The sequence below is a fragment of the Balearica regulorum genome, chromosome 12, assembly GCF_011004875.1.
Source record: "Balearica regulorum gibbericeps isolate bBalReg1 chromosome 12, bBalReg1.pri, whole genome shotgun sequence".
Classification (NCBI taxonomy): domain Eukaryota; kingdom Metazoa; phylum Chordata; class Aves; order Gruiformes; family Gruidae; genus Balearica; species Balearica regulorum.
Genome location: NC_046195.1, coordinates 9,456,609 through 9,476,410, shown reverse-complemented (window position 1 = coordinate 9,476,410; position 19,802 = coordinate 9,456,609). Strand labels below are relative to the sequence as shown.

The window sequence follows — 19,802 nt, the reverse complement described above, 5'->3', positions numbered from 1 at the left end:
GGGGGATAAGGAGATAAACTTTAGGAACTTATTTTTAGCTTTTACTGGTCAGTTTTGAAAAAAATGAGTGAAACAGAAGCTATATTTTTAAAATAAACTATAATGTATACTTAAGTAACACAGGCATTTTTCTCACTACTTAACAGTAACTTGCGTAAAAGGTCTGTCAGTTCTTGGCGCCTGATGTTTCACACCTGTACGTATGGTAATTTTCCTAACATATTTTACAAGATATTTTCCATATATTCTCTGTAAGATCAAACACATGCACGCAGTTAAAAAAGACACAGAACTGTCCTTTACTACTCTTTATGAAACAAGTGACCCTGAGCAGATAGATGGCATTATTTTAGCTAGTTACTCAGTCAATGTGCAAATGTTTTCAAACTCTCTATCTGCTGGGTAAACATCACTTTTCTAGTGTTGATGCAAAACTCACTTATATTGCTGAATGACTTCTTTTTTCTCTTTTAGAAGTAAAATTCATACTGACTTGAATTCTGTAGAATCATGACCTTACAAATGAATCATAGAATAATTTAGGAAGTGATGTTGGAAGGGATTTCTGGAGCATATTCAAACCTTCTGCTAAAAGAAGGGCTAACTTCAAAGTTAGATTAGCTTGCTCAGGGTTTTGTCCAGGCTAGTTTTGAAACTCTCCAAGGATGGAGATTCCACATTTTCTCTGGGAAACCTGTCCTGCCAGAAGAGTCCGGCTTCACAGAATCATAGAATAGTTTGGGTGGAAGGGACCTTTAAAGGTCATCTAGTCCACCCCCCTTCAATGAGCAGAGACATCCTCAACTAGATGGTCTTGTCCTGCATGAATAGGAGAGGGATACTTCCTTGCCTTCTAAAAATTTCCCTCTGGATTTACAGTGAATGGGGAAGACAAAATATGTTCAAGTTCATTCCTAAGAGTCTTTTCAGGAATGAGATGCAGAAATTTAAAAAAAAATAAAAAATAAATAAATAAAAAACAACCCACCCAGAAACTTACTTTTACTTTTTTCACTGAAGTCGGCAGATATGACTGAACCTACTCCGGGAGATGATCTGCTGAGTAAGAAGGTGACATTTTTAGGTAATCATTTTTCTGAGCACACTGAGGGACCTTCATTATCCAAAATGATTGACATCAGAGAATGTTACCTAAATGTTACCACTAAGGTGGTTTAAATAATATGTGCAAAATAATAAAACCAAGCTCTGCTGATGCTAGGAGCCATGGCAAGTGTTTTAGCTGCAGTTCTCTGGGTTTGGCAGGCTGCTATTTGACAGTTCTGCTTCTCAGTTTTATGAATTATGATGGAATATCAAATTGTGTGTATTTATATTTGCCACAAAATGCATATACATTAACTATACACCCACACTAACTGTCAGAAAGGCTGATGAATACCTAAACAGTTAATGGTAATTGATCTGAACTGTCACCCTGTCTGTGATAGAACAGGAAGTATTCTGAAAATCCTCATGGCTCATGTCTCACATGAGGAAAACAAAGTCATAACCGTGTCCCTCATGTTTAGTTTCATAATCCACAGTGCAGATTTTTGAAAATTTTGGAAATTTTAGTTTGGATCTTTGGAAAAAAATTTGAAATAATTATTTATTTGGGGGGGAATGGAAATTTTAGGGAATTATTAGACTCAAGCCAAGTTACATGGCAACATCATATTACTTGCCATGATGATTAAGCTGTTTGAGAAGAGAGTCTGAATTATGCATGGCAAGAAAAGTATTTCTTTTGTGCTCTTTAGTGAATCTTTAAATTTATTACTCTATTAATCTATATTTGTAAAATTTATACAGTCCAGAAGGGCAGTTAGACAAGCCTTGTCTATCTCCAGAGTAACAGACTCTGGGAAAATTCATCCAGAAACCTCTGTTTCAAGAGCCCTCAGTTTGAGGGCTGAAACAGTTTGTCTCCTGTTGCTGTGGTCACTGTCTCATTTATTTCTTGGCAATGAAGGCTATGAGGGCTAAAGCACATTTCTCTCCTTTTGTTGCAGTTCTGTGTGCTCAGGGCTTACAGGCTAAGGACAAAACTGGCTCAAGTGACCCATATGTCACTGTGCAAGTTGGCAAAACCAAGCGGAGAACAAAGACTATTTTTGGAAACTTGAATCCAGTATGGGATGAAAAATTCTATTTGTAAGTATTGGACATACTGTTGTTTCTTGCATTTTTAACTTACTTATAGGTAATATAATGCTACCAAGTGAAATAATTACTTAATTTGAAAATATATTGTCTATACTATGCATATTCTTAGCATTAATAAATTAACAAGTTCTGAATGGACAGAGCATAGAAGTTTATTGTGACTTTATCATATAGTAGTCATACAGCTCATAATTATGTCTTTTGGGGGATCTATTGGTGGCATCTATTTATTCTGGTTTTTTAGGGAATGTAAGTAACAGTTTTCAGACTTTGACATTACATACCAAATGTTGGCATTATAAATTCCTTCCAATGTCTCAGATATTGACCATGCAATTTAAATGTGTTTTTATTCAACATTACAATTCTCCTAGGTGGAACTGGGGAATTTGATAGTAACTTGTGTGGCTGGGCTGTTTGTAATGTCTGTCCTTTCCAAGACAGTGTTGTCCAGAAGCCCGATGTGGAGAGTGGGGTATGATCCTCCTCTCTCCTTTCTTTGGCCACAGCCTCTGAACTGAATATGGTATAGTTTGTTGTCAGCATATCATGGAAGTTCAACCCTGACTGCACAGTAGATGTTTCAGTCTGTAATACATTCACTAAGGTTTGAATATGATTTCATGTCTGTTCTAGTTCTGGCAATATTCCTAGAACTTCTTTCAGAAAGACGCGTTACAGTACAGAAAATACCAATTCACAGGTACTATGCTGTTCCTTTCCTGAAAATATTGCCTTAGGATACAACACATTCCTGACTGAGAATGTGACCTATCTGATAATCGTATCAATTTGCTCAGCGTTATCCCTCTATGTGTACAAAAGTATTTCTGCATTACTACTTTTCTCAGCTTGATTAGTATGTGCTGCAGTATATGATGTGCACTTAACTACTATTGTTAAAATCATTTAAGGATTCTGAAAGCTAATATAAACCCTAAATTTTCTTTGGAAAATTTTAACTGAGAACTGTTTATTTAGGCAGATTTTTAAAATTGTTCAGAAAAGTTCCAGTCTACTCTGAAAGCACTACCACAGCATTATCTCATGAAGTTAGGTATTTTATGGAAGCTGTGTTGAAAACACTGCTATAATAAATTATGAAAAGAAATTATAATAATTAAAAAGGATACACAATTTCAGTATTTGTTAAATACAACAGTTTTATTTGCATTTTTACTGAAAATATATGCAAACTGTTGACACATTATAATAGTCTAACCTTTTGGCACTACACTATAAAAGCCTAATGTGCTTATGCCTAATAGTGCTATTCAAAACTGGGTATTCATTTGATACAAGTTGATGAAACCCTGTATCAGTAATGATAAAAACGATGTGACATTTTTATAAGCAACCCTGAATTTATGAAGCAGCAGCAGAACAGCTCAGGATCCTGCAGACTGCCCAGTCAAGATTCAGAATTCCTAGTTAGTCACTGTGCGCAACAGGCAATTTCAAAACAACCACTCACCACAATGTAAAATGCTTCAGGCTATAACATTATTTAGTTTCTTTCCTGCTACAAGGAAGACATCAGTTGTCATTATTCCTATCTACATAAACCATGGAAATAATTTTTGTTTGGATTCAGGCATTTGAAATAAGAGCTCTGTTTTCTTCAAGAAGGTGCAGCATCATAACATGAGAGGTGACCTTTTTATGTAGCACAACAGCTATTTTCTCTTCCCTGTTTTTTGACTAAAATTTGCTGCCTTATTGTTGAGGAAGTTGTCATTTCACTAGTGAGTTTGAAAGAGGTATGACCCAAGATGCCACTTCTATTTGTCTAGAAAATGTACTAGGTAATCCAACTATATTAAACAATGCACGCCCATTCCTTTCTCAGATTCAAAGGCCAGTGCTAGAAATGAATAGTTAATTCAGAGAAAACACTCAGAAACTTTTTACAGGCTTCCCCTATACAGACAATATTTTCTTTTCAAGTTATTTGTGTTACTCCAGTAACAGTTGAAGTGTCATACCTCATTGAATGACTGTGAGTAGCCAAAGGGAGGAGATGAATTACTTTCTTGCATTTAATCGTATGAATTGCATAGTGTCAAAAGTTGAATGGCAATTCAGCAAATTTGGTATGAATTTTTAAATGTATTTTCTCAAAGAAATGAGCAGGGCTACCATAAAATCCATGGAAACTTGAAAATATTTTTTTTTTCTTTTCCACTCAGCACTAACTATTACTATCATCTGGTCCTCTAGCAATAACGCTAATAAAAAAACCCCAAACCTTACTATAGCATAAATCTCCTGAGTAACTGCTTTGAACTGAGTACATTTTCAATCATTTTTATAGCACTTGATAGAGTTATCTCCCTAACTTATTTAATGCATTGGTTTTCAATTGCAAGTATATGAGAATTGCTAAAGTGTATTAAATAAACTATAAATGTTTAACCACAAGATTAAACCTAAAGTAGATCAATATAACTATTTCACTGACTCAGGAAGTTTCATTTAAATCAGGCTCTATTAGTGATATTTGATAGTCCCGTTTAAAACCAAATAGTAATCCTCATTATAACTCCTAAATGATAAATTGCAGAAATAAAATATATCTCAAAATCGTACAATCATATATTTACTCATAATACCAAAACATTCATTTAAATTTCCCCATCTGTTCCAAAACAAGGACTTGGAAAAAACATTGGCTCCCCATTGTGCATTTGCTCTGCCATAGCAGATAGAGTGAGGGCAGTGTTCTAGTTTGCAGAATCACACATAACCCTAATATAATCATATGGTAAGCAGAGAATGAAGGTTTCTAACAAAACGTAATGTAATCTTCTGCTAAATGGCAATGGGATACTGGCATAGATTTTAACATGGGAGCTCGTAAACCATAATAAAGTAGAACTTATATACAGCTGCATGCATCTCAGAGAAAAAAAAAAAACAAAACCCAAACCTAGCAGAGGAAGAAAACAACTTTCCTTGAAATGTCTAGGGTTTTTTGTACACAAGACAGAGAAGTAAATAGGCCAGCAGATGCTCCTTTAATGAATGTAATGTAGGTGCTACGAGCTTTGATTCTTTCTATTGGCATTATTAGAAAGGAGAAAACAGAGCAGTTTTTATTTTTTCAATAAAACATCAGTGATAGGAGAGTTTTTTTTCAATGTCAGAACAAAGGAAGAGTCTTGCAGCTATCTGTCACCTTCGCTCTTCCAGTTGAGTGTGGCATCTGATGTAGGAAAAGGGACTGCATTTTTATTTTTCAGTTACAAGGAAGAATATAGAAATCTGCTTTTTTCTGGCAGTGTTGTCTAGCAAGTACGCATCTCCAAATTGCCTTGCAGATTTTGCAGGTATCGTGTTTCCTCTGACCGCTCATCAACACCTCAGATACAGTTAGTTGTATAAACCAGCAGTCTTTCATATAATTGGATGATTATTTTACATTACTTATTCTATTTTGGCTGTCACTAGACCACCATATGGTTTCATCCTTTTGGTGCATGAAAACATTTGATCTCATTTACTTAAATTAGACCAATGAGAAGGGTTTTTTGAAGACTATGATTACCACCTGATCATCACTGAACCATTAGAATTTGTCTGACTTCTGACATTCTTGATGATTTCCTGGTGATATACTGAAAATATCAATGCAGATATAAAATCCAATAGAGAGAAGATTTACAATTGTTTGCAGAAAAAAAAAACCCAACAACAAAACTATTTGTTCAAACAACTAGAATGTTGCTGATAATTCTTACTGCTATATATTTTAGCAGATAATACTGGGAAAAAGTGTCCTCTAGCACCAAACAGCATTGATGTAGATTAGAGAGCATGATAGTTAAAGCCTCTGTATTGGTCAGAGAAGCTGTTCAACTGCTTCATATGTCGGATATTTCAGTCTAGAGTTTCTGATGAAGTGAGAATTTTTGGCAGCTATTTCAGGCATCCAGCTGTGGATGTTCTTTCCTTAGAATTACCTTAGAGAGCAGCACTCACACAGTTTATTTATACTGCAAAGAAGTGATTTGTGGATTCATTTAAAGCAATACTTTACTGTATGCAGCCATGGAAATAAATACAACAAGAGGACCTTACCAAAGTCCTTTCCTGCTGTCATTTTATACTTCTTGATCAACTGAACTTTGTAAAAAGCATAATCCTCACTGTACCTGAAGACAACGGGATTGATTAACTGTTTAAAGGTGTTCCAGTTTCCAGTGATATCTAAACACAGTCTTGTGAGAACAGTTGAAACAGCTTAAGGATTGTTTCAAAAGCAAGAGTATATAACAGAGAAGTATATTACACAATACCAATTGGGTAATAGAAACCTGCAGATTAGTTTACTGGATTTATCCATTCTAAAAATTCTTCAATAAGCAGCCAAGTCTGAGAGAGATCCCACTAATTAAAATGTATCTCACAGCCTCAGCCCAAAACAAGAGAGCAGAACACCTCTAAGAACCAATTCAAACGATAAATTGTCTGTTCAGCAATAATGTTTTTCAGTTTCACAGTACAGCATGTTTGGTCTGAGTCTTTGCCCCCACCCCCTTTCCCCAAAGTGCTGTCAATCCAGGTTAATTTTATACAATCTTTTTCCTATGACACAGTAAACTAATACAAGAAAAGGCATAATTAATCTCATTCTAGTTTATCAGGAAGCATGGCCCATGACCACACTATTAAAGATTTGGAACTGTCCAGATTAGAGAAGAAACAAGTAGTGGAGGTAAAGATGTCTTTAAACACATCCTTTCTCCTGCAAACCAAAAAGGAATAATCTATTTTTGTGCTTACCATTATAGTAGAACAAGAAGTAATAGACATAAATTCCATTTAGAGAGGCTTAAATCAGCCTGCAGAAAAAGATTGCCAGCTGTGGGGCTAGTGAAGTACTGGAATAGGTAGATTTCCTGAGAGACTATGGAGCTTTCTCTGAACGTTTAAGAACAGAGTGGACAGACGTCTCATACGAATGCCATGGATGTATCTGGTTCTGGCTTGCAGTAATGGTAATAATAAACATGAGGGTAATAATAGCAATAAATGGCTTCCTGAACTTCATTCTACTACTATCTTCCATGACTGCATGGTTTCTTTATACTTCTAGAACAAAATCTCTTATCACTTTCCATTCCCCACCTAGACCATATGGCATCCAAGATATTTTAGTATAAGGGAATAACATTAAGAATTTAGCAAGGTTCAACTCTTGGATTGTTTTATGTGCATTACCTGATATAGAAAATATATTCCTTATGCTTGTTTGTATGGGGTTTAAAAAAAAAAAAGATCGGTCATTTGCTATGTGTTTTTTTTAATCTGTGCTACATTTTGAACTACTTTTTTGCATACATAGTTCATGTAGCCAGGTGGCACTTTGATTTTTATCTGTTTTCCAATTAAGTCAGTGTTGACTCACTGAGTGAATATAGCACTTAAAAGAACTAAATATTATATTCAAAAATGTATTCCTTTCATTTGTGGAAGACATCTAACATATATGGTCTACAACTAAAGCAATATTAATCTGAAACAATGATATGAATAATAAGTGTAATTATGGTTAATATCACAAAGTGGTATGTATCCTGTTTTCATTACATGCCTTAATGAGTGTATGTCCAAAAAGAATTCAGGTACTTTTGTAACAGGCTAAACAAAAATAGAAGCTACCAGAGAAAGCAACTGAAAACAAAATACAGCAAAAGACAAAGGTTATGTACTTCAATTACAGTAGACCACAGTGATTCTTTAGCAAGTGCTCTTACAGAGGCAGGCTGGCAGTCTTAAGCTGAAGTAGCCTATTGAAAAAAAATTAAACAATCTTCAGGTTTGTCCATCAACAACCAGAGTGACTTCTCTGGAACTTTGGTGAGTCATGTTGGTCTGGATTTGACATTTCTGGAAAGTTAAGTAGGTGAATAGTAGTTGGAGCTTGGAAATCCTCATTGGAGAGCAGAGAAAATGTTTATAAAAGAAACTTATCTCACACTTTGTTGTTGGGTTTGTTTTTTTGTTTTTTTTTTTAACCACTGCTGGGAATAAAAATGCATGCTAGTGCTTCAGGAGAAAAAAAAAGGCTAAATACATTTTGAAAAGGAGGAATGGGCACTATGAGAGAGAAGTAAGGAAGATACATGTAGAGTGATTTAATCAGTCTGTGAATCATTATCCCAGCTGTAAAATTGGAGTAAGATTAGTATATTTTTCCCTTTTTTACATGTCTTTGTTCTTACACTTTTGAGGATATTTTTTTAAAAAGAACTTGGTCATTATCTGTGGCATTGAACAGGGTTTTTTTCTGTTAGAGTACAAGTTCTCCAAAGCTTTTCTACCACTAGCTGTCTACTCTTGAACTAGTCTGCTGAGTGCTCAGGAAATACAAGACCAGTTCTAAACAGATTTGTCTGTCTTATTGTGACAGGAAAGATTTTTCTCCACTTCTTTGGAGCTCTAGTTAAAAGTAGCGTATGTTTGATTTTTAGACTACTCATTTGCAAAATTATTGGTTAAAAGTTGATTTAGAAAAACAATGGTAAGCTACTAAATGTGCAAAACTGGAAGTGAACAGGCAAAGATGTTGCAAAGACTTGTCAGTCAAATTCATTTTCTACATCTCTGACAGCCTAATTTGCCTGCTGATTGCTTATAGTATTTCACGAAGTCTATTTTATCAGAAAAAATTATTTAAGTTATGGAAATAACATTTTTCTAAAGTAGGGGAAAAACAACAAACCCTCTCCATCTAGACTAACTATATTCAGAGTAGCAAATTTGTTAGTGGATGTAAGAATTTTTACTGAAGACTGCAAGAAAAGAATGACATTAGGGTGAATGTATTTCATTTTGACAGAGTGTAAAATTAGTCTCCATGCATTCTTTACCACCTTCTTCATTCATTTGCATTTCTTTCTTTACTGAAAGTAACACAGTATCAGTTGTTATTTTAACACTGGATGCAGATCTCTTAGATGAGGTGTATAATCAGGTCATGCCAGTCACCTAATATTAAATTGACATGGGACTACTATAGTAAAGATAGTTTATTATTACATTTTTTATTACTCTAGACATTAGAGTAAGCAGGAATGCTGTGAGGATTATTTCATGTCTGTGCGGCATTCTGTAAATGCAGAAGTAATGTAGTGTCACCAGATAGTTTTAATAATTTATCAATCTCTTCTATCTAGCTTCTCTGAATATACTGCAGCTTTCCCAGCTTTCAAAAGCATCAGCATCTTCGTTCTCTGTGTGCTAAAGAACAATTCCCTTTCACCTTCCTGTATCACACCTTAGCAAACACTGAGCATACAAAGCGGAGTGGCTAGAACAACAACACTGAAAATAGCATATGTTGTCTTTACCTTGAATTCCCTGGGCTGATTTCCCTGGATAGAGTAAACAGAAGTAGGAATCCCACCCCATGCCTTTTGCAAACCCACAGAGCTTCTGCACAGATGTTACCAGTGACTAAAGCAGAATAGAAATGTGCATCTCATTACACACTGCTGTTTCTGAGAGGCTGGGCAGGTGGGTAGAATCATGTAGAGACAGCTCTGTGATTCTAATAGTCAATCTCCCTGCAGTCGCGCTGCCACAGGGCAGGCCAGCAGAAATATGTGTTCATCCACCCTTCTGTTCTTGCATCACAAATCTAAGCTAGTTTTGGGGTCTTGCACAGGAATGTTAAACATGTAGCAGAGCTAAAGTTTGACACAAAGATGAACATGTCAGTAAAACCATTGGTTGTGATAGGTCTCACCATGTTTCACTAACCTAAGATTAAAGGAGAAAAAAATGTAGGAGACACAAATGAGGATATTATGGAAGACTGCAGTCATCCCGACCATCTGAATAAATATTCCTTAATCAGCTAAGTGTACATCAGAGGGAAATTGGTGTTGTCTCAGGAGAATAAAAATATGGTGTTTGTACTGAAGTACCATTTAATGACTTTTTATATGCAGCATCTCCCTGAGAAGCAAAGCAGGAACAAGATTTCTACTGATAGCACAGATATGGTGATGAGGGTCACATAAATGCCACTGCACTGATGGACGTCCCTATGCCACTGTAGAAATCCTCTGTTTAATATTTCTGTTGGATGCATAGCTAAATGCAATTCAGGACTCCAGTTATGTTAAGCAATAATTTGGGCTATATTTTAGGAAAATTAAATGGTTTCTGGGTTTAGCCTAGTTTCTTAAGGCAAAGATGTTTATTTGATCCATTGATGTCTTCCTGTATTTTATACGTCCTTGCCAGTAGCTTTTGAATTTTGTGGTTAGAAAAATTTCACAGATTGCCTAATACTACGTGCATCGTGTTTTCTGAAAATAGGTGGTCAGACAGAGATGAGATCCTAACAGTGTTCTCAGTATGAGCTCACCCCATAATAGACACCAGGGAGTCCATATGAAGGAGTAATTTATGAAAATCCCAATTATGGGAGAAGATTCAATAGGTGATTGCAGTTTGTTAGATGTCAGTCATAAGACAAAAAGAAACCAGGCTTCATTAGTTTTGCTAATCACAGAACAATGTGGTTTTTAATTACCAGAGATATCTGCAATGTTAAACTTTGGAATACAGACAGAAGCATTTCTGTGATACTGAATGTTGTCACAGTGAGGCAGAGTAAAAGCTGTGCGTGCCATTTTTAGTGACTGATTGGCCTTGGCAGTAATAATACCATTTAAAGCACTTTATACTTCCAAAGCCCATTACCACCACTAATTAATTCTTAGAACACCCCTGAGGGGTGCCACTTGGGAGATAAGTTATAGTATTACTGTTTTAATGCTGGAAATGCTGAGACAGATCACTGAGCAGTGATAGTGCTTAGAATAGATTTCAAGTAAGAACTCTTAATCTAATCAAAGACCTTACTGAAGATGAAAATTTGCTGCTACACTTTAAAGGTATATTTAAAAATAACTAAAAATTTGTAATATTTAAAATATTTTTGTAGTATTACTGAATGGATATTAAAAAAACCCAGTTAGTACAGATGCATGAGTATGACACGGCTTATAATGGCGCCAGGTCTGTACTAGCTATTAAATGTCATGAGAAAGTTTTTCACTACCACAGACTTCTGCAGTCAATCTTAGGATATTCCAATGAACTCATCAAAAGCCAATGCTGGCCAACAGTAAAGAGTCCTCATTGTGGCTTATAGGAATAAGCAGCACTAGTGTCCCTTTTCCATTTCTGTGCAGATATATGCAGGATGGAACTGGGAGTAAAAAATTTTATCCACTGGGAACTCTGCAGATTGCAAGTTAAGCCACCTCACTCTTTCATACATCCGGTAGTTTCTCAAATCCACTCATGAGGGGTTAGTAAGCAGCTTAAATTTGCAAGGAATTTTTTAGTATATGGTAGTCTGTCTATACTCCTCCTTACCATGGAATGGAGGTCTTGGAGAAAAGTAATATATCTTTTAAAGAAAGCAGCTACTTATTTCCCTAGGTTTTTCTGATTGCCTGTCTTGTCTTGCTGTGATATTTGTGCATACTTGTTGGGTTTTTTTCAAAAACTTCCTGCCACGTACTGGAAATATTCTTTAAGATTTTCTCACTTATTGTATTATAACATTCTAGGCTGCTACTTTTGTGGTCTACTATATGTGCTACATAGCATTTCTGAATGAATAAGCCTGATCTAACTGTATCTTTCCTAAGATATTTGTTAAATAATAGCATCAAGAAGTACACATTGTAAATTAGTTAATACTTTTGATGCATTCATGACATTCCTAAATACAATCCATATATATATTTTTTCAGTCAAGTTAATCTCTTTACTTTCTTTTATATAGTAATTGTAATTTTGTCCCTGGCAAATTCCACTGAATGTTGCACGCTATTTGTATTCTGTCACTTTATGCAGTTAAGCAACTGTACGGAAATCGAGGACAATGAATTGAACGGCAGTACAAATGTATGTCGCTTATGTATCACATTTTGTATTTTATTATTATTGTTGTTATAGTGAATGCCATAACTCTACAGATAGAATAAAAGTGAGAGTATGGGATGAAGATGATGACATCAAATCTAGAGTAAAACAACATTTCAAAAAGGAATCAGATGACTTCCTCGGGCAAACAATCATTGAAGTAAGAACACTGAGCGGAGAAATGGATGTGTGGTATAATTTAGGTATGACACTTACTGATTTTTTTTTAAAATAACTTTAGGTAGAATCTAAGCATTTAAAATCTTAAATATTACACTTTGAAAATGAAAGATACTTTCTTTGTTTTGATCCACAGTTATGACAATTACAGAATGCAGACTAATCACAACAATATCAAAGAAAAATACTGTAGGGCATTTGTTTCCTAATCAACAGTCCTTGTTACCCTGTCTAGTGTTTCCTTTCCTAGTGAAATATGTATATATATGTGTCAGGGAACTATTTGATTTCTTACTGACAGAGAAAAGAAAGCCTTGCTTTATTTCCTATTTATAATGAAATTTTTTTAAAGGTAAGATAATTGGGTCATTATGAATTATGAATTTTATTCCTTCAAAAATTTCAGTGACTTAAATGATGTAAATACTAATATAAATTAATGGATTTTTAAAACACGTCTTGCTGATCTGATTTGGCTGGAAGCAGTTTAATAATAACATAGAAAATCTATGTGCTCTGTGAAAGGAAGAATCTAGAATGAAAACCTTTCAATAATCATCTAAAAAGAAATATTGGTAAATGGCTTGTGATAATTCTAATATTCTAAAAAGAATGGTGTATTTTATTGTGATACACATTGACACAAATGCAATATGTCACATCATACAGAGGAAAGAGGAGTGAAATACTCAAAACAATTGGATTTGTGGAATATCAATTCTTATTAATTGTATTGTTCATCACCACTCCCATCACAGCACTTTGTGAAAGAATCATGAAAATTGTAATACCTATTGACTCAGTTATACTGCTAGAGTTAATTGGACAAAGTGAAAATTGGAGTCAAAGATGATCAGTAACCTCCACAATGAGTGACAGCAACTAAACAGACTAGGACAGATAGTGTGAAAAGTTCTTCATACCATTTTTTCTGTAAGATTCAGCTTAGCTCTGTAATTGAGTTTTGCTAAGAACATTTTTAGTTTCTCTCAGACACAGTAGTTCAGGTTGTTGCTAAAGTCTTCATAATAAAAGTATCAATGATGAAAATAATAATCATTAGTACAGATAAATATTACAGATAGACACCAGATTGAAAATGGAAATAATTTCAGTTGAAAAGGGAAAAGTGTTAAATAAAGCACTGTGCAGCCTGGTTTGAATTTGGCAGATAAAATAAGAAAGATTCTTTACTTTATAGTTCGATATTCTGCTTCGTGGCCTGAACTATATATGACGTATTAAAAAAATCCTCTTGTTCACAACAGCAGGACTTTCTGGCTTTAAAAAACATTCTTATGAAGCTAGAACAATTTATGAAAGCTTTACACATGACATATATGTATTCTTGATAGTTACTAATATATTATTTTTCTGCTCTTCAGAAAAGCGAACAGATAAATCAGCTGTCTCTGGTGCCATTAGATTGAAAATCAATGTTGAAATAAAAGGAGAGGAGAAAGTTGCTCCCTACCATGTGCAGTACACCTGTCTACATGAGGTATGTCGGAAAAGTTAAAGAAAGCACACTATACAGAAATTACTATTCAGTTGTTGCATGGATAAGGAAAAAAAGCTATATAACAACTGCTGCTACACCTCAGGACAAGTTTATTTTGGATTCCCACTTTGTATTGCTGATGGCATATCAGGTTCAGAGTCAAAGGCGGGACAACGTAACACCAGCAGATCATTCCTGCCAGTAGGAGTTAGAAAAAAGAAGAGGTGGAGTCAGCTAAATTCTCCTCCTCCCATATTTTCTTTTAGCATTTTGATACTCCACACATGCTTACTAATATCATGAAGATACAGCCATTTCTGTATATTACAGAAATATGGCTATTAATTGTAAAAGACTTCTTTCCTGCTACATTAATTTATATTTTGGACAGAGCAAGAAAAAGCAGGAGAAGCACAGACAATACAAAATTTGATTCTCCCATCATCTACATTGCTTTTGTCAACGTTAAAAAAAAAAAAAAAAAATTAAAGTCACTGATAAACCAGTGTGTCTTTCAAAAGATTTTCTTTGTATTTGATTCCTCTTCCCTCAAACAGTGATCCCCATTGAAGTTCTATTCTAAAAATGCAAGTATTTTCTGAAAGCTGATAGATAATATATGGCTGAAAGTTCAGCACTAGTATGTATCCACAAAATCCCGTTGTTGATCACTTGTAAAACTGAATGCTCAGGGCATTTGTGCTTATAGATATTTTTGACCTGATATTGTAAATGTTTTGACCTGTGCAGTAAATGGCAAAATTATATTGCTTTAAGATAGTCCACAAGACAGTTATGGGCTAATAAGCAAAACATTATTTCAAAGTTTTGGTGGGGTTTTTTTTGGTCACTGACAATAGGAAATCAAATCTGCTGCTGAGTTTGTGGATATATATGCAGCTAGGTAATCTGAGCAGCGTTCTATGAAATTAACATCAAATTAAATACTTCATGTTGTCCTAAGGTTGCTAAACCTAAACTTTATTGCATGCCTTTCTCTACTTGAGGGGTTTCTGCAATACTTCTGGTAGGTCTCCTGTAACTTACAGGTTTAAAGTAACGAGTTTGAAATGTATTGGTCACAGATCCAATTAAAGTTGAAGCACTACTTAGTGAGCATTACAACTTCACAATTTCATTCATTAGCAAAGGCATACGACAAAGAAGAAGAAGTTTCTGCATGATTTTGTTAACTATGCCAGTTACCTGATGTGACCTTATGTCAAGGAGACAGATCAATGCACTGAATCACAAGCCTACACTACCAGAGTTCCATTAGAAAAAATGTGCTTAGTCTTGGGTTTTTTTTGTTTATCAAATGATGACTAGTTAGTGCCAGTCTTCAGAAAAATAAAATAAATATAAAAAAACCAAACCAAAAAAACCCTAACAATGAACATATGGATGACTATTATATAGGATATACTTTCAGAATGCCACTTAAAAGCCAAAAATTCCTATTTGAAACATTTCTTACATTTAGAATCTATTCCATTACTTGACGGAAGTTAAATCTAATGGTGTTGTAAAAATTCCTGAAGTGAAAGGTGATGAAGCCTGGAAGGTGTACTTTGATGATGCTGCACAAGAAATTGTAGATGAATTTGCAATGCGCTATGGAATTGAATATATTTATCAAGCTATGACGTAAGTATTATTATGCCTGGTTTTCTACTCTACTGTCAAGAATGCGTCTGAGGGAAGTGATGAGTTCCAAGCCTTCCTTCTCCATTTCACTCTCATTCCTGATTTAAAATTCTTAGCATTTTTGTCCATCTGATTTTCATTGAACTGCTTCTCATCTTCAATGGAATTACGATATATACAAGCGTTTTATAAACTGTTACTAGTATTGCTGCTAATGCATTTCTTAATCTTTATGCTACTGATATGTTGCAAGGATCAGAAAGACTTCCACTGTTTCAGATGGGATAGGGGTGGTAGAACAGGTTTCACAAGGTCTCCTTTCCAAGAGTACAGAAATCAACAGAGAACACCAGCAATGGCTATAGTAAACTTTCACAGTGCATGTAAATAATTCATGCAAAGCATTTTTAATTATATTAGAACCTGTTACAACACTTTCCATACTAAAGTAGTTGTCTGATCAGAACACAGCACCACTGAGCTTAGAGGCCTGGGGATACAGGAGCTGCATCATATATTCTTACTTTGTCTAGTGAAAAGGACTATATTCTCCTTCTACTGCAGCCATAGGAAAACAGAGGACTCCAAATGAGTCCTCTAAAGAATAAAACTAGAAAAAATTTCCTATAGAAAACTGATATTATGGAATTTTTAATCAGAACATGTATCTCATTTCCTCCATCTCTTTACAGTATATCCCCCCAAAAAATATCTTGTAATAAGTATGAAGGCATATAAACATGTGACGTTTTCTTTTTATCGCAGGATGTAAAGACACCATCTGCTATAGTAATGAACGTGTCTTTCACTTTATGTAGCTCATTGTGACTTATTGTAATGTATGTCTAATAGAAAGGTAGAGGATTTATTTGTAGTATGTTTTTAATGCTCTTCCTCCAAGGACCTTAAACAACATTGCACACAAGAATTAAGCAAGCTTGACAGTTCCCCTGTGGTATTGTATATCTATACTACATATGGAGGAACTCGTGCATTGAGTTTCATGAATATTTGGGTTTTCACATTTAGATTCTCTTTAGCCATGTATGTCTTTACAACTTGATTGTTACGTTACTTATAAAAATATAGTACTAGGCTAGTTAATAATTTGATTTAAAATGGTATGGCATTTTTACCAAAATGTTAATCTCTAAAATGATAGAGTTGTTCCTGCTGTATGTATCAAAATGAATTCAAGGTTTTATGAGATGAATTCTCAAGAGCTATTAATGCCAAGGGAGGGCTGTTATTACTGTCTTCCTTAGGAAAAAAAAGCAGGACAGATTTAGCATTAGTGTTTCCTCTTAACTATAGCCCCAGTAGTTGGTTATCACAATACAACATGATTGTATTTTTGATGAGCAACCTCAACTGAAAAATTATTTTGAAGTTTTTTTGCCTTTGTCTCTTGATGAATGCCAGTACTCTGAAATTTTCCAGAGAAAGTTTGAAACTGATTTTAGAAATTCAAATGTAGCAAAATTCAGTACTGCAAAAATAGCAATATAATTGACATGTGAATATTTAAAAAGCTTTTTTCATTAACAGTTTTAGAAGTGGATGAGATATACTTTCATATAAAGAAGATGTTTTATTTTATATCAGTAAATAACATAACATATAGATATTCATGAAAAGCAAGTAAATTGAGTCTGAACATCTACCAAGGAGCTGGCCAAGTCCTGCAACACATTTTTCAGGAATCCTTACTCAAAAATTCTATACCAAGCCATTTTAAGTTAAATGACCTATGCTGGCTTGTCCTCTTTTTGTTCTTGCTTCCTTCTATACCTTTTCCACCAAATTTCCTTGCTGTTGATGACTGCAAACCAGGTATTTGAAGGCAGGTGTAGTAAGAAAGTGAATTAGATATTGGTAATCACAGATAATTTACACATTTACATCTAAAACCTCATTGTTGCCATACCCATGTCCATTTACATTTTAAAATGTTGCATGTTAATAATGAGCAATCCCTATTTGAGGGGTAGGCCACATCCTATTTAAGTTAAGAATAAAATCAATAACGAATGCAATCTCAAATAATACTTGGAGAAGAATATACATTCATATATTTTTTGCTGGTTCATCAGCAGACATGTCTTTACTGAAAGAACATTCAGACTTTGGGCAGAAGAGTAGTGAAGACACTAGATCTGTCATGGAGAATTTTCTTTTGGACTGTTACATGTTGTTTTTATTTGTGTTTGAGATCACCTTTTTCTCCTGCAACAACTTTGATGGCTGGGAGAAAATGTAGAGCTTCTTGTTTTGGAAAATAGAATGATCAGGTTCCATTTGGTAATAGTGTGCTCCTACTGATAGAAAAGCAATTTTCTACTATGCAACAGAGAGAGAATTTGAATATAATCACTTGGCCCAAAGGAATATTGTGTAAGCATGTTTTGCTCGAGAATCTAGTTGCAGAATATTTCTATTGCATGTCTCACGATAACATTGTAAATTAAAATGTTTGCATTTGTAAATGCAAAACTGATTATGCTTTCATAGCCCATGATCCAGACCCCAGAGAGCATCCACATGCTTTTTATGCACTGTATCAGACTCAAGTGAGTTTTAGGGTGTTGCTAATGAGGTGTTCTTTTGTCTGAATGTGATTTTTAAAATTCATATTTCTTTGCTGTTTTAAAATTACCTATTAGATAAAGTTTCAGTGCCACTTAATGATAGGAAGTCTTAACCCCTTTTAGGTATAGGTAGACACCATGTGCTGGAGTAGGAACATATGCCATTCTGCATTTTTGAACATAACATAAATCTAATTTAAGCCTTCCTAATGTACTACTTCCTAGAAAAATTCGGCATCCTGTTCTGCTACAGTAATAAACAACCCCACTAGTCTATCTTTTCAGGTTCGTGCTGGTGGCTTTGTCATCTATGATCCTCTTAGCAGACCCTGATGATTTGTTTCTCACTCTCAAATTAATATATATATTTACTCCTTTAAAGCACAGAAATAATATTTCAAAAGCGTAGGGTTGATTTTCCCAATACACTGAGTATACTCATCAACCACAATTGTGGCAACTCAGCAAAGATAAAGAATTTAGATCAGTTTATTGTTTCAGTGCCTGACTGCTTCATGGAAGATCAGTCCAACAGGTGATCAACTAAAAGTCCTGAAAACATAAAGCTCAAGCTCTTTTCCTCTCTCAACCAGCATCAGCAAAAAAATTCTGCATTTTCTGTGATTTAAAACATGTCACATGTGAGTCAGTGTTTGAGTCTATATCAGGAGACTACCTGTGTACCACCAAAAATTTACTGAAATGTGGATATCAACCCAAAAGATATCACATAGATGGTTACTCATTTGCCTTAGTCATTGTCCCTAGTGAGACCTCTGCTATTAAACTTATGAAGACAAAGAATTCAAGTGTGATTGCACCTGTTGTTGGAGACAGACATCCACATTTTTAATGAGACCAAATATAGACAGTTCTTCCCTACATGCCCACTTAGAAGGGGTGTCTTACTCTCAAGATGCGGATTCCAACTGCCCAGTTCCTAAGCAAGGAAATCTGCTTTTAAGTTACCAGATGTGGAATAGAAAATCAATTATTGACACAAAACCAAAATACAACAAAAAGCCTGCTTGTGTTGCAGTAATGGCAGCTCTTTGTAAAGTCTTGACTGTAGAGATTCCATAATCCACTCTTCTTTCTTACAATTACATTCCTCTACTCCTCACGGAGTCTGTATTGGGAAAAAGAAATGAAAGGCAATTACAGCCATTCTTATATGGGTCAGAAGATTTTTTTATTTTTTTTTATGATGGATAGCAGCCAAATAGATACTGTCCGCTACATGAATTATATGTGTATACTTCCAGAAGTCAAAGCATGTATGTGTGAGAGGATAGGAAATAAAATAGATATGACAGAAAACATATTAACAAAAGCAGAAGAACAGGTCAGCGATCCAGCTGGCCTTTATTCCAATGACTGCAGTGATGAATGGTGATCTATGCTGTAAATTCAATGTCTTGAAGGAATCATACTGGAAGTTTATTTACCTACATATATTAAGCCACCTCTCTACCACCGAGAAAAAAAAATTGTCTTCCTCTGATTCATCTTTCAACATAATTTATTTCTCTTTAGAAGGCAAAAAGCAGAGCACGTATTGAAACAGTGTTTGACTAGACACTGAAATTATACATAACATCAGCATCCTGGATTTACTGTGTAGTGGAGTCAAGTGCATTAAAAGCTCTATTAAGATCTTTGCCTCTAACCGGCAAGTGTCACCACAGGTAGAACCTAATGCTTCTAAATCAGCGACACAGTTCTTGTTCCAGCAGGTTAATGGACATTAACTATGCCATCTT

The 19,802-nt window shown here is 34.8% G+C and overlaps 1 protein-coding gene across 3 annotated transcripts in view; it reads left to right on the top strand.

Moving 5' to 3' along the window:
- UNC13C (unc-13 homolog C) overlaps nt 1–19,802 on the top strand; it is a 216,060-nt gene that overhangs the window by 105,930 nt on the left and 90,328 nt on the right. For all 3 annotated transcript variants that reach the window (XM_075764598.1, XM_075764600.1, XM_075764599.1), the window contains 4 exons: nt 2,016–2,157; nt 12,157–12,326; nt 13,689–13,804; nt 15,288–15,451. In XM_075764598.1, coding sequence (XP_075620713.1) covers nt 2,016–2,157; nt 12,157–12,326; nt 13,689–13,804; nt 15,288–15,451 — 592 coding nt within the window. The remainder of the gene's footprint in view (nt 1–2,015; nt 2,158–12,156; nt 12,327–13,688; nt 13,805–15,287; nt 15,452–19,802) is intronic.